At 30.9% G+C, this 21,291-nt stretch overlaps 2 protein-coding genes and 1 long non-coding RNA gene across 6 annotated transcripts; 1 reads left to right on the plus strand and 2 right to left on the minus strand.

Moving 5' to 3' along the window:
• Positions 1-858: 858 nt before the first annotated feature.
• LOC108860568 (rho guanine nucleotide exchange factor 8) lies at positions 859-3,476 on the minus strand. Its single transcript, XM_057010588.1, is given in 6 exon segments — positions 859-1,444; positions 1,533-1,853; positions 1,951-2,223; positions 2,459-2,533; positions 2,616-2,965; positions 3,065-3,476. Coding segments are annotated over 6 exon segments (1,644 nt in total). The 5' UTR covers positions 3,318-3,476; the 3' UTR covers positions 859-1,072.
• Positions 3,477-11,881: 8,405 nt separating this feature from the next.
• LOC130512391 (uncharacterized) lies at positions 11,882-14,111 on the minus strand. 3 transcript variants are annotated; one of them, XR_008945916.1, is made up of 9 exons: positions 13,736-14,111; positions 13,567-13,634; positions 13,434-13,487; positions 13,290-13,366; positions 13,138-13,190; positions 13,002-13,038; positions 12,808-12,874; positions 12,261-12,616; positions 11,882-12,158 (listed from the first exon to the last, which is right to left on the minus strand). It is a non-coding gene; the product is annotated as an uncharacterized LOC130512391 (long non-coding RNA). The 3 variants fall into 3 exon arrangements; XR_008945915.1 differs by having other exon boundaries at positions 13,138-13,187; positions 13,290-13,487; XR_008945914.1 differs by having other exon boundaries at positions 13,290-13,487; positions 13,736-14,110.
• Positions 14,112-14,517: 406 nt separating this feature from the next.
• LOC108837077 (uncharacterized) lies at positions 14,518-17,580 on the plus strand. 2 transcript variants are annotated; one of them, XM_056986477.1, is made up of 5 exons: positions 14,523-14,669; positions 14,777-14,906; positions 15,108-16,588; positions 16,687-16,801; positions 16,946-17,580. In XM_056986477.1, exons 3-5 carry the CDS (start codon positions 15,119-15,121, stop codon positions 17,491-17,493), a joined length of 2,133 nt encoding a protein of 710 aa, XP_056842457.1. In that variant the 5' UTR covers positions 14,523-14,669; positions 14,777-14,906; positions 15,108-15,118; the 3' UTR covers positions 17,494-17,580. The 2 variants fall into 2 exon arrangements, with proteins under 2 accessions (XP_018465652.2, XP_056842457.1); XM_018610150.2 differs by having other exon boundaries at positions 14,518-14,906.
• The last annotated feature ends 3,711 nt before the right edge of the window (positions 17,581-21,291 follow it).

The following is a 21,291-nucleotide window of genomic DNA, read 5'->3' on the forward strand; positions in this document are numbered from 1 at the left end:
AGTGATGAATTAGTAACCTCAAATGATAATATAAATTAGTTGTAACAAAGTGATGAGGTTACAAACGTTCAAATTGCATGAGGTTACTAATTCATCACCTAACAAAGTGATGAATTAGTTGTTCGTTCAAATTGTTACCAATTAGGTTGAATGTTTTGTCAAATTGTTAACACATGGGACCCACTATATTCATCTATTTTCCTCATATACGTGGGAATTCTTTAATAAATATTTCATTCTCTAATCTTGATGAGGAACAAGTGAAAAACAATAATTAAAGTTTAAAAAATTCAAAAAATATGTAGATAACTCAAAAAATGGCGCAAGATTCTGCAAAGTATTAACTCATCCTCATCCAAAATTAGTTTAACTGCATCATGTACCCAGAAAAAGGGAAACAAAAAAAGTTTGAACTTATCTTCTTTAATCTTATGATTATCCCACTAACTCTATAAATACTTATGTATTCTTCCTGGTTAACATTGACGAAAGCAGAAGCAGAACAAGTGGATTTCTTGTTTGCAAAAAAAAAACAAGTGGATTTCTAATAGTTTGAGCAACATCAAAGGTATATTATTGAACAATAAAGTATTATTGTTCGTGAATTTTAACACTAAACTCCACTTATTAAAATATGAAAACGCATATTTATATTTTTTTTTTACCATTCATGTTTACTATTTGTTCAATTCTTTCTTTTTATTTTTCCTCTTTATTCATTTTTTTTTTCAATTCAATTCAGTAAATGAAATTTTGTTTAACTTTCTTTTCATTTATTCCATTATACTTTGTATGTTATCCGATATTATCTAATAATATCAGACTGATATTATCAGATATTGTCATTAAGTACCCTCTATTTTAGAAGTCAAGAGCAACAAGGCATTATTAAAGATTATGGAACAAACATGTAAAACTGAAATATAGTTATCTTCTTTTAAAGAGCAGGGGCTTAACCCCTTAAGCTAAAGACTTCTCTATCCGATGAAGACCGCCGGAAGGAAGGGGTGTAAATAATTCATTTGCTACTTCTATGCTCTTTGTAAATGTATCACACATGTATTTTCCTGACTCAATGTCTGGCTTTGGGACTTCTAAAACCATTCAAATTTTCCAAGTAGGAGAACTTTTTCGGCGTAAGACCTGGGGATTTAGTAGGTTTATCGCTGCTTTTGGAACTATTGTCACTCCAACCCATGAAATCTAGCAAGGTCTTAGAGTAGCGTGGGTCAAGCTTCTCGGTTTCTTCTCCCGAGTTAGAAGATCCCGCTGACTCTGAATCCGTTTCTGTTGTTCTCCCACCATCTGATGTTTCTTCAGCCATTAAAGTTTGCTTTTGTGCCAAAGAATCTGTGTAAAGAACATCTTCTATCCTAGACATCACCGTGTAAGCCAAGCTCTCAAGTATCCTCGAGTAACTCTCCAACACCGCTTGTCCAACGTCCTTAACCAAACAAATAATTTATATTATCATTTGTTTCTTGTAACCTAAGTCATCTACATTCATAATTATTACATTGATTTGCATTTACCTTGTTAAACTGAATCTTGGAGATGTCAAGTGAAGATTGAGGAAGACCGGGAAATTTCTGTTTGAGTAAGATCAAGATGGTCTCTGCTCTCTCTTCGAACAATTCTCTTTTCTCCAAGCTAACTGCTGATCCCCAAGAAGATTTGCTGTCCTTTACGTGAAGCTTCCTCTTCCATATCACAACAGATGCCTCAATCTTATTCTTTAAATCCAACACTTTGTGTTCTGTGGACATGTCCAACATTGACAAAAACTGCTCTGGATCAAACCACTCCTCTGTTATGCTCTTGTAGATCGAGTCCCCAAGACTAGCTCTTCCGTTCTGTCAACAGAAACCAAAGCTTAAAAGCTAAATATAAAGCAACAAAGGGAGAAATGAAGTATACATAAAATCAAGATTCTGTCAATGATTTATTTACCTTTGGGAGAGAGTCGATATAGCTCTCGGGTATTGCCATTTCGGAGAGGACTTGAGCATTAATGGCCATTGCAGCTTTTTGGACCTGAGTGACTGAATCTTTCTGGTAGTAAAGCATTCTCCGAGCCGGTTCAGATAAACCGCCTGGAGGAACTTTCACCGGAGGAAGCCACCATTTATCGTTTGACCTAGCATTACTTGCTTGTTTCCCTTCTTCTGAATCTCTTGACACATAATAAAACTCATTGTGTCCTTTGAAATTGTCAAGTGTATCCTGAACATGTTTCATCACCATTAATTCATCATACTATTTATGCGGATTATCAACGGTAGAAAAATATAGTACAAATTGTAAAATTTCTGTATTATTTTTCTAAATACTTAGGGTTTGTTGTATTATTTCCCTAAATACTTAGGGTTTGTTGTATTATTTTCCTAAATACTTAGGGTTTGTTGTTATAAAATATTAAGACAAACCTCGGCTACAAAAAAAAGGAGGAAAAGCTTACGATGAGCATGGTGTCGAGTTTTCTCAAGGCTGGGATGTTCATGAGAAGATCACCTCTTTGTCTTGTCACCATAATCTACATAAGACCATTAAACATCACTAATCTATCTAACTAGGTCGAAAAAATATTTTTTTTTTCCTTCTGAGAACATCCAAACCTCGGTGCAAACTCCATCTTTGCTCGTTTGCTGAGAAGGAACAAACTCGACGATGTGATCGGTCACAGACAACAACCAATCAATCTCTTTCTTCCACCGAGCTTGTCTATCTTGCGGCATTGGTTGTAGCTTTGTTTGTTCTCCGAATATAGACGCTGAAAACCGATTGTACCATCATCAGAATATACAAAAATCAAGAAAAGACCTTGCTTCATTAAAAGAAAAAGATGTACCAGCGAGATTTGTGATGGCGTTGGAAAGAGCCAAAGCAGAAGATACTCCTTTTCCACCACCAGACATATCTTCTCCAAGAAGTAATTTCGCGAACCTGTCCTTCATCATCTCCGTATCTGCAATATTTTATGTCATTATTAGGGTTTCCCGCAAGGAAACAATTATCTTCAGCCAAACTTGTTCAACAAGTTATTGAGGAAAAGAAAATATTCCACCTGCTTGTTGTCTATCAGGTCGTTTTCCTGGCCGATTAAGAGGAGAAATCATCGGAGGAATGCTCTCAACGGGGCTTTCTGACAAGCTATCGGAGTTTTCGCTTTTAGGCGTTTTGGATTCAACAAGATGTGAATCTCCCTTCTCCACAACAATTGTTTGTGGTTGCTGATGTTTTGTCGATGATGAATCAAACATTCTTTTGAAATGGAATGACTTGGAAGCGCTTAGTCCTCGTTCCAACGCTGCAACCATGGTACGATAACGTTCGCTTGTTTTCTTGCCTCGCAAGCTAAACCCTTTTAAGCCTTTAAAATCCAGCTGATCTAAAGATGATACAACTTGTACAGAAGTACTGACGGATCGCTGTTACAAACATAAAACAAACCAGAAATCTCTCTCTTTTGGTTTTGAAACGAAACAAAATTATTTTTAAAAAACGTTTGTCTTGGATTTAAGGATTAAAAACATTCCAAACAAGAAATTAGTAAATAAAAATTTAGGATGTTAGCTTTTTTTAGGATTTGTTTTCTTTTCTTTCTTGTTAGAAATAAATTGATGGTTTAAGGTAAGAGTGGCGATCCACGAAGCACGGAAAAGACAATAAAACTCCTCAACTGATTCAACATCCTCATGGAAGATCTACCACTCATCAAATAGAGTATTTAGTTGTCTTCCAATTTTTTTCCAACCTTTATCACTATTCAAAATAAGTGTCAATTAGAACTTTGATTGAAGTACATACTAGATTTTGATCCGCGCTTAAAAGCTCGGAATTATATTCTTAAATTAATATATATTCGGTAAAATCAAAATTTGTATATACTTTATATATTTTTATTTCCAATATATATATATATATATATTATTACCAACATATGTAATATTTATAATTATACAAATTAATATGAGCACTATGTAAGTTTTTATATGGATAATATTGTTTTAGTTGCAAAATTTGTTTCCAAATTTTGAAACGATAATTTAAGAAACAGAATATTTTTATCTAAACTTTTTCAATAAAAATATGGTCTATACATTTATAAAATTAGTTTTTTAAATGAGATATATATTTTTAACCTTTGAATCACTAAAAAATCTACTTACAAAAGTCAATGTTGGATCATTACATTATTTAACTTCATATTATTTCTCATATAATTAAATTGTTTACTATTAAATATATATTCTAATCTAATATGTTATTTCAATATTTTCAAAATAAGATATAAAAAACATATTCTGAAGTATCTTTGTCTAAGAATACATTGTAATAATATATTTTATTATTTTTAAATGGGAATTATATATATAATTACTTTTAAATAATAATTTCGTAATTAATATTAAATATTATTATAAATGAGTCTAATACCTTTTTGATTTAAAGAAAAATAAAACAAATTACTATAAATATTTATATAGTTAAATTGGTATACCAATTAATAAATATAAAGTTACTTAATCCATTTATCAAATATTTTATAAATTATAAAATTCAAAATAATTACATATATAGGATAACATATATTCATGAATTTTAAAAACTAATTCAACTTATTCAAATAAAATATTGAAGAACAATATATAAACTAAAAGTAATTACATATATTTAATTTGATAAAAATGCAATACTAAATTTATTTGGTATTAATATTGTTTGTTTATATGGTACATCAAACTATAGGTTTTGTTTTACAATTATAATTTTTTGCGATTATTTCATAAAAATGTAAACATTTATCAAGTATGAGACAGTTTGAATGAAAAATAATTATATATTAAATAAATTTTGACTAATATAAAAATTAAAAATAAATCATAATATAATTTAAAATTTTAAAGTATAATTAAAATTATACTGGGCAGGTATATAAATGAATTGTACTATTTTTATAAAATTATATCTATAGAAATATTATTTTAATTATCTATACTTTTAAAATATTTTTATAAAAACACATATTTATAAAATGTCTAATTTTCACTATATAATTATTTTAATTAAAATTAAGTATATATCAAATACCGTAGATTTCAGTTGGAAAAGCTGGAAAAAAACTAAATGTATACTAATACATGTGAGATTAATCATAGTATAAGTTTTTTTTTCTGAAGGGTGAAGATTAGAAAGTTAGAAATGCATAACTATTTATATGGCTGAGATTACACGAATGTTATATTGTGTTAAATGTTAATTCCGAATTTAGTTATATGAAATTTAATTAGGTTGAAATATATTATAATCTATAAAATATATTGTCATAAACGAAAGAGAAAAAGACAAAAAATAGCACCAAACCAAGTTTTTGTCACAAAAATAGCATCACAAGGAAGAAAATGACCAAAATAAGTTTTATTGAAAGGTAAATATGCATTTATAACCCTTGGGTTAATTAATTTACGACTTAGGGTTTAGAGTTAATGGGTGGGGTTTTAGTAATGTGTTCAAGTATTTAAAAATAAAAAATAAATATTAAAATTTTCAAAACAAAAAGGTGCTATTTTGGTCATTTTATTTTTTGAGTGCTATTTTTGTGACAAAATTAAAAAGTGCTATTTTAGAGATTTGCCCCAAACGAAATCTTGGTTATTAAGACTTAAAAACTATAGTTCTTGTTTTTTACTTAATTTAAAAACTATTTAGATTTCATTAATTCTTAGTTGTTATTTTTATGGGATGTAATCTTAACAAAATATTAAAAGATTCATGATTAAGATATATTAAATTCTCCGAATATATTGGTTAATATATATGGAAATATTTGCAATTGCATAAATATAACAATGGTATACCATTGTAATTAATTTTAAAAATCAAGGGCAAATACCTATTAGGTATTTTACTTTAGTAGTATAGATGCGTTGAGTTTACTAACCGAAAAAGTCTGTGAAAAATGCAAATGAAAACAAATAAGCATAAATATTTTATTTCTAAAAGAAACGTTACAGATTAAAAATTACGAAACAGTTGTATATACTATTTTATGTTAGCAAATAAAACCCTCTATTTTTACGCATCTATCTTATTAAAACAGAAACATTCTGTTGGACCTAACATTTATTTTGTAAGTTTTTAAATTAAATACACTTTTATACTTTATAGTTAAATCTACATTAAATCACAAATGTTCATTTCCTTATACTACTATCTATGTTTCCAAACAATATACTTATTTCTTTATACTATTATCAATGTTTCCAAACAAAATATCTTTTATACTACTATCAATTTTTCCATACAATACAATAATTAATCTTATTATTTTATATCTATCATTTTCTCTTTAAAATTTTGTAGAAACGTCATATTTTCATAAATTGCAAAATAATGAACTTTAAAATTTAGATTATAAGATTACAAATTATGAAACTATTACAATTTAAATCTAATTAGATTTTAAATTACATATCGGTCATCCATCAGTTCAATCGGTTAGTCTCGGGTTTTAGTGATTTTTTAATATGAATATTTTAAAAACCAAAATTGAATTGTCAGATCTCCAGATTAACGGGTATAGTCACAATCGGGTTGAATTTAAAAACACTGATTTAAATGCAAAAGTATTTTAAATACACACTCTTTTAAAAATTACCAAAATATTTGTTAAGTTATTAGTGAAATTTTTTATCGTAAAATATTCCGCGCTTCCAAAGCGCGGATCAAAATCTAGTATATCATTAAAGATAAAACAAAAAAAAACAAACTATAATCTACAATATTATTTCATACTTTTAAATATATTAAGAGGTGTATGAGTCTTTGGCTCAAGTAATCTATAGATTCTAAACAAATCAGTACTAATACCATTTCTGACGTAAAGGATTCCTTCCGGTACGAATCAAACCTATGTGGCGGCAGTTACGCTTGTAATCTTTTTACCAACAAAAGTAACTCATTCTGATTATATTATTTTATACTTGTAATTATGGAAACTACACTTTATTATGATAATTAGTCTCAAAAATATTTGTTTTCTAGTCATTCATATAAGTGAATGATATTACTGTATTCTAGATAATCAAATGGTTAGTTCTATTTATATTGCCTCCAAATTTTTTAAACTCATAAAATTAATTTTCAAATGAGTTTATTTAGAAAAAAAATCAAATTTCTCTCATAACAACATAACAACACAAATTAATTTGCGTATTTTGATTTTCAGTTATATATTTTGGACTATATATATAAAGAATCACTTTAGGCTGATTTTGATTAAATTCTTTTGTTTTTTTTCAGTTTGGGTAGTGAAGTTTGAATCCGGCGAATAACCGAAATCATTATGGCTCTAACTGGTGACCAAAGGAATGAGTGATAATAGATTCCTCTTAATTTCTTAAATTTGATACCATTTATAAGGAACATAATAATTAATTCTTTTCATTCTTTAAATTTGACACCATTTATAAGGAATTCTTTTTCTTCAATATTCCTTCTCATTCCTTTTAATTTAAAGAATTAAAGAACAAAACTATTCCTTATAAAATCCGGGGAGGAACAACAAGGAACAAGTATTCCTATTATTTTGTTCCTCTTTATTCTTTTATTCATTGTTTCTATTATTTTTTAGTGGTCACCAGTTAAAACCTATATATTTGGTTACTGTTACGTATTTTCGGGGATGGGTGAATTAAGATATTTCGGGTAAAGCACTGCATATTATCTGGTTGGTTTTGATTATTTTTCTCTATACATAACTAATACAGTATTTGTAGATTTATAAATATATTTTGGCTATTTTTAAAATCTAAATATAGTTAAAATACACAATCATATTTTCTTTGTTCAGATGCCGATTTGGTTTTCAGTTTAGTTTTGGTTTAATTCGAACATCCAAAATGAGTTTTGAAAAACTATTTGGATATTTATGATAAACTGGTTCAGTGCTTCATAATTCTTTTCAGTTTGGTTAGATTTTCCGGTTCTTATAATTTGTCCATGCCTAATCGTAGCTTAGATCAAGACTGCGTATCTTTTTTATGTACCACATTCACTACCAAGTGGGATGCATATTTCACTGATCAATGTTTTTCTTAGCTTTTCAAGTCATTTGGTATATCCTCCCTTAATAGAGCTTCTTTAATACAAATTTAGGTTGTCCAAAACTTTCAACTTAAATGAATGAGAAACATTTTAGTATGCAATGTGAATCCAAAGAGCCAACACTGCACATGACTGGTTATTATTCAACTTTACTACATATGACAATAAAATAAAAACTTTCAAGAATTTCACGCTTGCACCCAAAGTAACTAAAGAATGGTATCTGCATTTATTGCGCCTCAAAGGCGGTCATGGTTTGCAAGAACCATGTGACTATATTAATTCTCTTCACCTTTGTTTTCAAATTTTAATCAATCCTTTAGAAATTTATAACTACTGTCTACTGATACGTTTTAAAACTAGGAGTACATGACTTTTTCTTACGCATTTGATAGATGGAGCTAAAATAGAAAGAATAACGCTGTGATTGATAAGTTGAAGGTAAAAATGTAAAAGAGAGGAAAATCAAAAAGTGAAAAGAGTGAAAAAGTAAACGAGGATGAGAGACTAAAATGGAATAAATAAATTATTCATATAATCATATATTTCCTATATATTATTTGAGAAACATTGTTTAAGTTGTAACATTTTATTCTTTGCGAGATATTATCACCATAGCTCTTTTCAGCACTTCTGATAAATACACTAAATTTCCTAGGAAAATTGTATGGACTGTTATAATAAATTATTTGACTATTTCTCTTATATCTAAGTTTAAAAATTTTCATATTTCATATTAAATCGAGACCATTTATGCACACCTGGTTATGTGTATGAAAGTTAAGTATATATGCACATAATATATTAACATTATATTCATATGATAAATATATATTATGCTTTTGTAATTTAGAGTTGTCGACATAAATTGTCATTATTGCATGAATAATGACTATATAACAGTAGCGGGTGGGAATTATATTGGGCATTATAAAATTTTCACATAAGTAGATAACAAAAATATTTAGGAGTAACTCATTTTTCAGCTCAATATATACTCTAGCTTACAGTCAAAGCCTAAGATAACAGAATTGTTGTAATTTTTGAATTGATTTCTTTGCCATTTCTTGTCACGGGTCATACTCGGTGTATGTTCTGAAAATGTTTCGAACTTCTTTTGATAATAAATTTGTTGAATTCAAAACTTCATTCTATTTCAGTACTTTTGAATTTGAAAAGTCCCTCCTTTATTTAATGCTACCGATTTGTTTAGGTCAAATATCGACCACTATGTTTATCGGTGGTTAAGGAAATGCAGCAATTACATTGAAATTGACTACACATAGAGATGGAATTATCTTATTCCTCAAAATTTAGAGCAAAAGTATAAAACTGAAAGATTTTAGAAGTGAATACCATTTTTAACAAATATAAAACTAATTTTGAAGTTAAAACTTAAACTCATCTGCAGGTGTGAAATCGCAACAAGCAAAAACTTCTATTGTCTAGTTTCGCCACTCGAATTAACTAATGATCCATATACAAAATAAAAAACTATATTGGGTTAATTTATTAAGATACAAACTGAGAGGTCTTTGGATAACAAAATAAAGAACTGTGATATTCTTAAATAAATGGTAATGTAATCATGTGCACAATTGTGGAGAAACTAGACAAAGAGGCATCGAAATGGGATTCTCTAAAATGGGACTATTGATTACACACACCCAATTATTAGTAAGGAAATCCAATGTCTTCTGTTGTTTGCATTCTCTTGTATTTATCCTCCACTTGCTTAACCCTACCTGATCATTTACAACACATCATCACCATTATAATTAGTGAAAGCCCTTGTAAAATTGGGTTTACCCAGAGTCGATTTGCATATACTAGTAAAACATTGACTTTTTCCTTCAAATTTATGAAAATTAATATACAACGTTTTATAACTTTCAAATTATAAAATAATTTATAACTTTCAAATGATAAGATAACTTTTTTTATAAAAATTTACACTACAATGCTAATATTCTTAAACTTAAATCTGCCGTTTAATCCTGTGAACATTCAACGTGTCATGGATCAGAAATAAACTGCAAATATGTAATTGATCTAATATTTTTAGAATTATTATTTGTTACCAAGGCTGTTTGCAGCTCATAAATAAATAAATAAATAAACCTACAAGAGTTATTCCCAAATATATTTGCTTTAAAGAGAATATTCTCTTATTTTTTATTGTATTAGCTCACATTTTATTCTCTCTCTCTTTTCTTTTTGTAACTGAACATTTGATTACACTAGATTTCTTAACCGCGCTACGCGCGGATAAGATATTATTAAGATATTATGTGTATTTTTTAATTCTAAAAAATAATGTATAATATTATTACATTATTTACAGAATATAAAATAAGACTACATAACATAAATATATTTAAAAAATTCTTTCTAGTTACCATTATGTTGTTTGATTGTTGTACTTGATTTACATATTTACATAGATATTTGTGATAGATGAATAATTATATTTTTATTATCATAAGTAATATATATTTATTATATAATATAAGAAAAACGAAATTACTTACTTTTTAAACAAACTTGTCTCATATTGGGGATTCAGTTATAGACATATCATATTCGAAGGAGATATTTTTACAGTTATCAATCTTCTTAACAATCAAGACACAAATCTGAATATCAAAACAATATCTCATACAATCTCTTTGTAGACTAACAGCGTTGATTAGGTATCAAAAAGGACTGGAAATGGATGTGCAGATGTGTTCTCTAAGTCAGCTTTACAAAGTACTACTCATAGTTCGATATATCATTTATGTCCATCCTTTTTTTTGTCCATCATTTCTTAAACATCCTGAAATAATTGATGCTAATTAATAATAAACATCCTGAACTCGTCTAATATCCACCGTAAGCACCGTCGGGGCACGTCAGATGAGTAAAATATTAAATATTTTATTAATATTGTCTAAAAAGCTTTCAAGTGATATTATAGTTTAATTTTTATTAGTTTTTTTGTTATTTTTATAGTTTTCTGTATTTAAGATTTTTCCATATTAAGCTTCTATTCTTTCACAGAGTTGATATATATATATCATAAAAAATTACCATCAAATCAGTTTTACTTATTTATTATTTTGTTTTTAATGAAAATACACTTTTTAAATAATTTAATTTAAAATTAAATTATATATTAATTTGTTGTATTCTAACAATTTGATTGATTTAATTAATTTGCTTTGGTGAATAACTTAAAAGGTTTTCATATGAATAAAGCAAGCTTATGTTGTTATATTATAATTATTTGTGTATATATAATCTAGGGCAAATCTCTAAAATAGCACTTTTTAAGTTTTTATTACAAAAATAGCACTCAAAAAATAAAATGACCAAAATAGTACTTTTTTTGTTTTGAAAATTTTTATTTTTATTTTTTGTTTTTAAAAATTTGAATACATTCCTAAAACGCCACCCTTTAACTCTAAACCTTAAGTCTTAGATTAATTAACCAATTGTTATAAATACATATTTACCCTTCAATAAAACTTATTTTGGTCATTTTCTTTTTTATGATGCTATTTTTTGTGACAAAAATTTGGTTTAGTGTTATATTTGTCTTTTTCTCTATAATCTATATATAATGCTAGTGTAATAAGGAAAGAACATTATTTTTTTGTAACTTAAAAAAGATAGATTATTACAATTTGAAATTAATCAAAATTGAATAAAATGGTAGTTAAATATTTGTAAATCTAATTGTCTTTTTATCTTGTTTAGTTGGATTCTAATGACCTAAAATGTGATAATGATATACCTGAGAACCAGTAGGAATCTCATAACATGGAGAAAAAACACAAACTTCTTGTAATAAATCTCAACATGATAATTCTTGCGAAAATATACAACAACAGAGGTGACTGATCATATAAGGATGGCCACAATATCTTGATTTATTTATTAACGGTGTGAATTTTTTTTTTGCAGCTTCGTACTGTAAGAGAGATCAAGAATGGAGAGTGCTCCTTCTGTAGCAATGTTGTAACTCTCTATTTCTTGTTTGTGGGTTGCCATGAACACAATGAACATATCTGCAAAATAAATGTAAAAGAGATAACACAGCTTGGTTAAATAATGTATTCCGTTAAAATTAACTTAAATGACCAAACAAAGAAGATAAGCAAAGAGCTAACCTCATTGAGCGAGTGACAAAGAGCTTCCTCTCCCAAAGATGAATAGATAGTAACCACAGTGACGTTGCGCCTGAATCAACCCTGTAACGCAATGAACCACTCTTCTCTCGTATCCGCAAAACCTGTCGCTGTGGTTCTTGCACGAGATCTCGAAGAGATCTGGGAGAGTGGAGATGTCTTCCCAGTGAGAGCTGACGGGATCTCTGAACTGGTGGTTTCTAACGGTATGACATGGATCTCCGCCGACGACATCGATAATCACGCCTCGTTTCTTGTCTTTCTTAGCGTTACGGACCAAAAGGGTTAAGGCTAGAGGGACAATGACACCAGCAGCATAAGGAATCGTCTCCCACTTCCTGCAAGCAATAGTAAACGTGTTTATTCACATAATCAATACTGAGTGGAGCTAAAAGAGTACACATTGGTTAAAACCAGTATACAGTCTCGTCAAATTAGAATCTTTTTAATACGATTTTGATTTGAGACCGAAAAGAGATAACTGAACAAAAAGAATAAATAAATAAACACAGAGATGTGGATGCTGCACCTTAGATTAAACTATTGTTTTGTTGTTCTGCCACTGTATACACTCTCGAACTTCCTCTTCGTCTCTCCTAACCAAAAAAAAAAACAACCATTTCTTCAAATTCCCCCGAAACGGAGTTTGAATAAAAACGCTTAACTTTACCCCTCAAATCAGGGAGAAAGAACTAAGAAACAATTATTTTCTGCCGGAATTACCTTCGTGTGTGCTTCCCGAATTCTTAGCAACTGGACTCTGATGATGATAGAAAACATCGATTTGAAGTCACTTACGGAATCAACTGAAAACCAAAATCAGCATTACAGAATCTGGGAAATATGAGATTTTATATACCCTGTGGGAACTGCTGCACATACTCAAGATGCAAAAACCCTCTCTCAAACCTTCTTCATGTAAACAAAAGTAAAGATCAAAGATCAAAAAGAATTCTCATTAATCAGAAAGTGAGACAAAACAAAACACACTGAGAGCTATTTAAAATGTACCTTGAGTTGAGATAGAGAGCGAAGAATCTGAACAAACCTTTCCAAGAGTAAAGTTTCTTCCCTTTTCTAGACACAACCTGAATGAGACATATAATCAGCTCAGAGAGAGTGAAATGAGCAAACTTTTTCAGAAGAAAGTGAGACCCCCAAGGCTCTCCAATATATTGACCACATCATATATAAGCCAACGTTCAACTCCTGCAATAACCACACAATTTTCTAAGTTTTGGAATCCAAATAAGGTTTAGATATATTCACAGAGAATTATGAATCTCACCTAATTTGGCTGCGGCATCATCCATGCCAAACAAATCAACATCGTCTCGGTTATATAGTCACAGGAAACTGGATCGTACAAACACACAAAAGACAATAAAGTTACACAGAAACCCAATCTGGAGGAAAAATATCTAGAGAGAGAGAGAGGGAGAGGTATGTGTAAATACTTGGACCGAGAACGCCTAGAGATTTGTTGCTGAAGAATATGGGAGTGAGAGCATCCGAATCTTGAGACACAATCCTAGCCTCCCAAAACCTCAGAAGATGGACCTCGGCTGGGGTTGAACAGCAACTGGCTTCTTCTAAATCAGCAAGCAGGGTGATTGGGTGAAGGAATTCGCCATATTGTGGCTGGTAATTAGCAGAGATTATACTGATAGATTTCATAGATATGGCGTTCTTCATCGCTGGTAACATGCAAATTTATAGGAGACCTTCCACCGCTATCTTCGTAGTACCAATACGGCAGGGACATCAAAGACGGAGGAGACGATGAAGGAGGAGACGAAGAATCTGGATGTTGATGATTGATATCGTGACTTTCACCACTTGGGCTTATGGGCCAACTATGAGGGAACTATCAGTTTATCACAAATAAGCCCAAACGCTAACAGATCAAATTAAATAAGCCCAAACGAAAGTGACGTGGAAGAAAAACAATTTCTGATTGGTCTGAATTAAATGGGTGACGTGGACACTCTCTCCTTTCAAGTTATTTACCTTTTAGTATAGTATTGATTGCCCAGCAAATTAAGTAGCACTCTAATAATTTGAGTAAATAATAAAAAAAGAAGCTTGGTTATTGGTAAGCTAGATGATTAATTAAAGTATTGTTTCTTATTATTAAGATAGATGATTAAACAAATAACAAACGAAACAAGAGAAAAGCTTGGTTAGTTAAATAAAAACAGAAGGTAGATTTGTCCTTTTTTGAAACCATACTTATGAGGAGAGGACGTGGACCCTTCGCTTCGTCTTCCTATCTCTTCATATAGTGAAAAAAATGAAGATAAATTCAATGTTGTTTAGATTTCAATTCATTTAAGGACAAAATCTCTGCAGAAACATTGAATCCGCTTGTCCTCAGAGGATCCCTATCGTGTAAACTCAAGAAACCTCGACCAAGTCATCAGAAGTTGGATCTTGAGTTTGACTCTCTTTTTTTTCTCTCTCCCTCTCTCTCCCTCTCTCTTTCTTGTCACTTGCAGGCGGTGCAAACAATAAAGACTGTTCGTTGTGTTTTATCGGAATCTCTTCATCTGAGTTCACATTACAGAGTTTCTTGGGAACTTTTTTTGATAAAATCTGACAAGCATTGGTTCAGAGGAAGACGATCTGGTGAGTTTTTTCTTTGTCTTTGTATCTAAATTCAATTTCAAGAAAACAAGAAACGTGTTTTTGTTTCCCCTCTCTGCTTCAATAATGAAACAAGATCGAAAGTTCAGAACTAACTAGTGGTTTGATCCGTATTAAAGATCCTATAAATGATCTATGAATAGTCATGAGAGTTTGACCAAGTTTCTTGAATTCTTGCTGCAGAGTATAAAACAATGCCTGAAGGGAAATTAAGATCAGGAGTTTACAGATCATTCATAATGTGTGATGATCCAAGAGGAGTTGTTGAACGTGGAGCAATCAAGAAACAGAGCAAGACCCGTAATAATAGCAGCATATGCAGTGGTACTAACCAAAGATTTGACCATCCTTCCAAGTCCAAAGAGAGATCCGAAGCGGCGCCTAGGAAGAGCACAGAGGATCCTCCTCCTTCTTCATCATTGCAGCTCTTGAGAGTATCCAAAGGGATTCAGAAACTAAACGTTGCGATTGATTCATATTCCAAAGGGTCGAGGCACGAGGCTGTGAGGCCTGAGGATATAGCCAAAGGATTGTTGAGAGGAGCACTTGATTTGGAAGAGTCTTTAGCTATGCTTAGTAGTATTCAAGAAGCTGATGTCAAGCAGAAAGGGAGGGTTACTAAAGATGGAAGGCGCGATTTGCGGTTTCAGAGATCGATGTCTGATAGATTCGGAGAGAGGTTTGAGAAAAGGATGATGGTTCAAGAGAACGTAGCATCAAAAGATTGTTATGATGAGCTAAGAAACGTGATTAGGGAAAGCTTTCACAGGCAGAATCTTCTTCCACAAGCAACTACTACGGAGACTAAGAAGACTAGGGTTGTTAGAAGTGGTTTTGTTTCCTCTTCTGGAGCTGCGTCTTCATCAACGAGCTCAAGCCAATCTTCTATGGTTTCAGGCTCTACAAAATCCTCTGCGTCGTCTGATGTTCCAAGGAGAGCTCCAAGTTTGATTGCTAGGCTTATGGGTCTTGATGCATCGCCTCAACAACCGAACAATGTCACACCAGTTATTGTAAATGTCTCACCAGAAAGACAAGAGAAGCCGAAGAGGAAGAAGAAAGAGAGTAGTCCTGAAACTTTGAGATGCAACTCTACAAGAAAAGGTGTTTTACAATCTTTGCCTGAAGAGATTCCGAGTGAGAACCACTCAAGTATAGTACTCATCAGACCTGTGAATGGTGGTGGTGTACAAACGAAAACAGACGAAAAACCGGGAAACAAAAGACCGGTTTTACCCAAGAAACCGAGAATGCAAGGTGAGGTTCATCCAAGAATGATCAACCAGAAAAAAGATAATCAAGCCAAGGGAGGCAGCAGCAACACAATGAAGTTACCATCAAGTCCGACTAAGAAAGACAAAGTGGTACGGAAAGTAGAAGAGAATGAAGGTAAGGTGATGAAGCTATTGTCACCGAGCAATGTCAAAGCTGTAACAGGACAAGGAAAACCGAAGGAAACCATCAAAAAATTTTATGTGAAGAAGCAAGATATCAGTGAAGGTAAAGACAGAGGTCTTAGGTCACCTGTCAATCATGGGACTCACAAGAAATCAAATGGTTCTTCAGACATGTCAAGAAACAAGAATCAGCGTTCCAGGTTGAGCTGTGATGAGCAGAAAAGTAATAGTCGGTTAAAGAAGCCTGGTGACGCTAGTAAACGAAGTGTAAGCAAAATCTTAGTCACTGCTAAAATTTATATATTTTAACTTTCATTATCTAAATTTAAATATTTTCATCAACTCGGTTTTTTTCTTTTATCTAGCCCAAGAAGAAAATTCAGCAACGAGACAATAACTCAAGTTCCTCACAGGACGCAAGTGGATCAGTAAACCAACTTTCTGCAGAGGAAACCACTTCTTCGGAGCTTCACATTCAAGGTTAGTACTACAAAGTTTTGTTTCTTTTAAGAATCTCTTCATATATATAAACTATGTTACTTAGAGCCTATGTTCCAAGCTTAATTTAATATATGGTGAATAAAAAATAATTAATAAAGTATGTTACTTTTGTTTTTTGTAAAGGCCATTGTGACAGCGGAGAAGTTCCTTCTTGTGCTCCCACAATTCAGCAAGAGACCTCTCTTAGATCATTCTTATCCAACTCCTCAGATTTCATCAGCTACGCAGAGAATCTTTTCGACTTCAACACCAACACTAACAGAAGCCAAGAAAAAACCTGTCAGGATAGAGACAGCAATGTAATCTCAGACCAAAGACTGGCACTAGACTTTGCCAAAGAAGTAGCCAGACGCAGAAGCCTTCTTCTCATTACAGAACCAACTTGTCTCCTGAGAAGCTCTTTGCACATTGATGAGTTGCTAATGGAAGTCTGTGATGGGTTTGACTCCCTTAGAAGTTACAGAGACACGTTTTTAAATCAGAGCAGCTTCGTTAAAGAGAGCATACACATGGTCTTGGAGAAGGATCTATTTAGTAAGAAAAAAGAGATGACAAGTGGAGTTTGGGATTTGGGTTGGAGAAGTGAGTTTCAGATCGATGAAACTCATCAAGCTGTAGTTGACTTAGAGAAACTCATCTTGTCTGGTCTGATCCAAGAAATTTTCTCTTAACCCTTTGAGCCATCGGAACAAAAGTTTTCCTCTTTTTGTAATCAGTTATATATAATAATAACCGTAGCAGTGAGCGTATAAACTTCAGAGTTAAATTTTGCAGAAACATCAAGCCTGGCTAAGTTTATTCTGACTAAAAAATTAGCAAATGTTTCTAAAATAATCTGTGAACTTACATTTCGCTTGCAGGCAGTGGCGGACCTAGAAATTTAGTTAGACTGTGGCACATAAATATTTAATTATAATTGATAAAATAGTTAACATAATATATTTATTATATATATTAAATAAAATACTAAAATAGCAATAAACTGAAATAGTTTATTGCCTTAAAACCATAAAACTTTAAAAGAATAAAATTCTCTAAGTTGATTTTGATACCGAAGAACTTGAAGTAAATTCTCTAAATTAACTTTTGATGCTGATGCACACTATTTTTAGTATAAAATTTCCACAGTTATTTTAAAAGATTATATTTGTAAGCAATAAACAATAAAATATTAAAGATGGTGGATAAATTTGTTTATGGCAGATAAATAACTTTTATAAATAAGATTTCTTTATTTTGATATTTGTGAAAAAGGTAAAATAAAGAAGTTTTTTTCCACAGAAACTTAGGAAGATTAGATTTTCTAAATATTAGACATAATTATTTGAACTGTATAATTAAAAATTGTATCTAAAATTGGTTTTCATTTTTGTTGGCTGTGACACACAGATTTTATTTTTAATTGGGTTGTAATACATTTCCGTTTGATTCTAATTGGGTGAGGCACGTCACATTTTTCATTGGTTTGAGCTAAAGAAAACAAAAAAAAAATTAGGTACTAAAGAAAAATAAAAAATGTGTATGTGGCATGTGCCACAGGTCTCTCTGCTGTGGGTCCGCCCCTGCTTGCAGGTCGTAAGTAAACTGTTAAGTCTAAGAGTATTATTCAGCTCACACTTAACTCGTAGTTACATTAAGTAAATGCTATGATTACAATTCCAAATAGCAAACTCAAGAATCACCTGATCACACAATTTTTGAACATGATAAAATGTTTTGAGGGTCAGTACTCTTGTTATATAAATGATTTTTGGAAGGATTCAAAACTTTATTTAGATTTGGAATGGTTGTGTTTACAGGTGTGTAGAACAATTATTGATTAGGACTAATAATTTCTCCTTAAAACACTAAATTAAAAATTATATCTATAAATCTTGCATTGATAATTAAAAAACAAAAGATAACTATACCTTTGGAACTATTTTGTTGAAATGATTTCGAATTTTTCTTTGCTGATGTGATCAAGCTCATGAAATACAAAAATGTATAACATGTAAGTGCATATACACTTATCCAAAACAAAATTTGACATTGTCCTTAATATATTTGATTCCTTTTAATATTCATTCAATAATACTTTTCATGTGTTTTTTTAGCAACTACTTTTCATATGCTTAACATTTTTTTGAAGTATATATGGGTATCTTGGCCCCTACTGAATTGGTTCCAGACTAGTCATGTTTTCGGTTCATGTGTCGATCTCCTATTCAAACCGTTGCTGAAATTTTAATTTTCCAATGGCCGAAACTCAAACCCTAATGGATTCACCGTATTGAACTTCGCCCTCAAATTAATCACTACTGGACCACAAACTCCGGTTTCATATGCTTTAACATTGGTATCTAACCCATCAATCAGCTTCTCTTTGTGGATGCTTTTAGTGTTAATGTTTTTTTAGCTTTGGGGTGTCATTGGTGGGCACACTAGAGAGTGGATTTATTTCAAGTGACTCATCATATCCTCCCAAGAGAATAAAAATCAGATATTTAAAACACTAATCTTGGTTCTTCAAACTTGGTTTGATCCTCCATGTGTGATGCTTCAAGGTTTGTAAATTTCTTTGAAAATTCCTGCACTAGTTGGCTATAATTTGTATCTTGTTGCATTGCGCAATTTCAAAGAATTTGTTTTATCTTATATTCAGGAGTCTTCAAAATGGGGGATTTGTGGTTTAATCTGTATGAATTTAAAACTTTGTATCATGATACAAGAGATCACTAATCTTCTCATTCCAGGTATTTCTAATGCAATAACTTATTATTGAGGTTGTGTTCTTCGGGAATATGATAAATGCATCTTACTCTTGAAGGTTAACAACTTGTTCCTTGGCTAAGTAAACTTGATCAAGCTTGTGTTTCAAATTTACTAGCTTGCGTAGAGAGGTCAACATGGTTGGCTCCAAACTTCTCTATCTTCATATTAGAATGACGATATGTGATGTTCAAATTGTACCACATGGTTCAGTAGTCTTTGGAGTCTTGATTTTTTCCGTATTTATGTCTCATTTCCTCTTATGTAGTTTGCAACTACCTTTTAATATATTTCCATTTATAACACACTGAATCATATTCAATAACATGAAATAAATTACCTTTAAAGATCACTCTGATCAACATTAATTGTAGTAAACTTGGCATTCATAATTGATGTAGCCATGTGATAATCCAACAATTCTTACATTATAAGTTTAAGTATGTCCTTCTGTTTTTTGGTTACAAGGAATAAAATAGTCTTGTAAACTTTGTTGAAGAGTGTTCCAAAAAAAAAAAACTTTGAGGAGGAAACAATAAAAGATATATGAGAAAAATAATTTGATTCAAAGGGTAAAGCTAGTCACACATCAGGTGATGAATAAGTGTCTTTTTCCATTGCCGATTATTCAAGCTAGAATCATGTGGTGTAGGATATGCATGGTGTTTTAGCTTATAACCTTTAATTTAGATCAATATTTACAAAAATAAATAGGGCCAAAAAAGCATATGACTATAGTCTACAAATGTCGAGTATAATATTTTTATCATACAACCTTAATTTTTGAATTTAATATAAATACTAAAATACTTCAATATGGATGGTTATTATGGAGCAATTGAGCAATTACAACCTATATATTCTAGCAAGCACCAATTGACTCACAAATCATTTTTTACTCTTGTTTAGAAAAATCATCTTAAATTTGGAATGTACCAACTATGGGTCTTTTCCAACCACACTTTCCATGGATTGGATGTGCATAATCTCTATAATATTAGATACTAGCCAACCTTAGTCAATTTGCTACAAAGAACATATGTTCTCCAGTTTTGAGTTTAAATAACTTTTAACATAAAAGTTTTTTCATGATCCAGTTCGCTTTATTCTTCTGATGAGTTGACTTTCCAAAATAAATTACATTACAACTTGGTTCATTCTAGTTCAATCCAATTATTTAGTAAGCAGTTTTGGTCTCCATTAGATTCATTGTATATCTATTGGTTTATAACTTAAATATCTTCTTAATGTGGAATGATTTGAACCAATTCAACTTACTGCAAGTCTAGTATCCGTTAAGTTTCTAAAATATGTATGTTTATAACTTAACCCCTCCAATTTACTGCAAGTCTACTATGTGTGTAGTAGTTGACTATGATCTGTCTCTGGTAGGTAGATTAAGGTTCTATAAGGAAAAAAATCACACAATAACGTTTTTCATCCATAATGTGTTTTTAAGATAAATGTTCTCTCATTTACCCTAGAATAAATCATCTTATCATTTGATCTAAATCTCTATTGTTGATTATCACTTGATATTCTCACTAAATTTTCCCCATTAAGTTGATTCATTCAATTAATTATCAATCTGTCAGAAACTAAACAATATATGTCATACAGATAGATTTTTACCAAATAATATATCATACAGATATATTATATAGTCAATAACTATATATGTTACACATTATATAATATTTTAAAAACAATTTAGTAAA

This window comes from Raphanus sativus, chromosome 5 (assembly GCF_000801105.2).
Source record: "Raphanus sativus cultivar WK10039 chromosome 5, ASM80110v3, whole genome shotgun sequence".
NCBI lineage: Eukaryota > Viridiplantae > Streptophyta > Magnoliopsida > Brassicales > Brassicaceae > Raphanus > Raphanus sativus.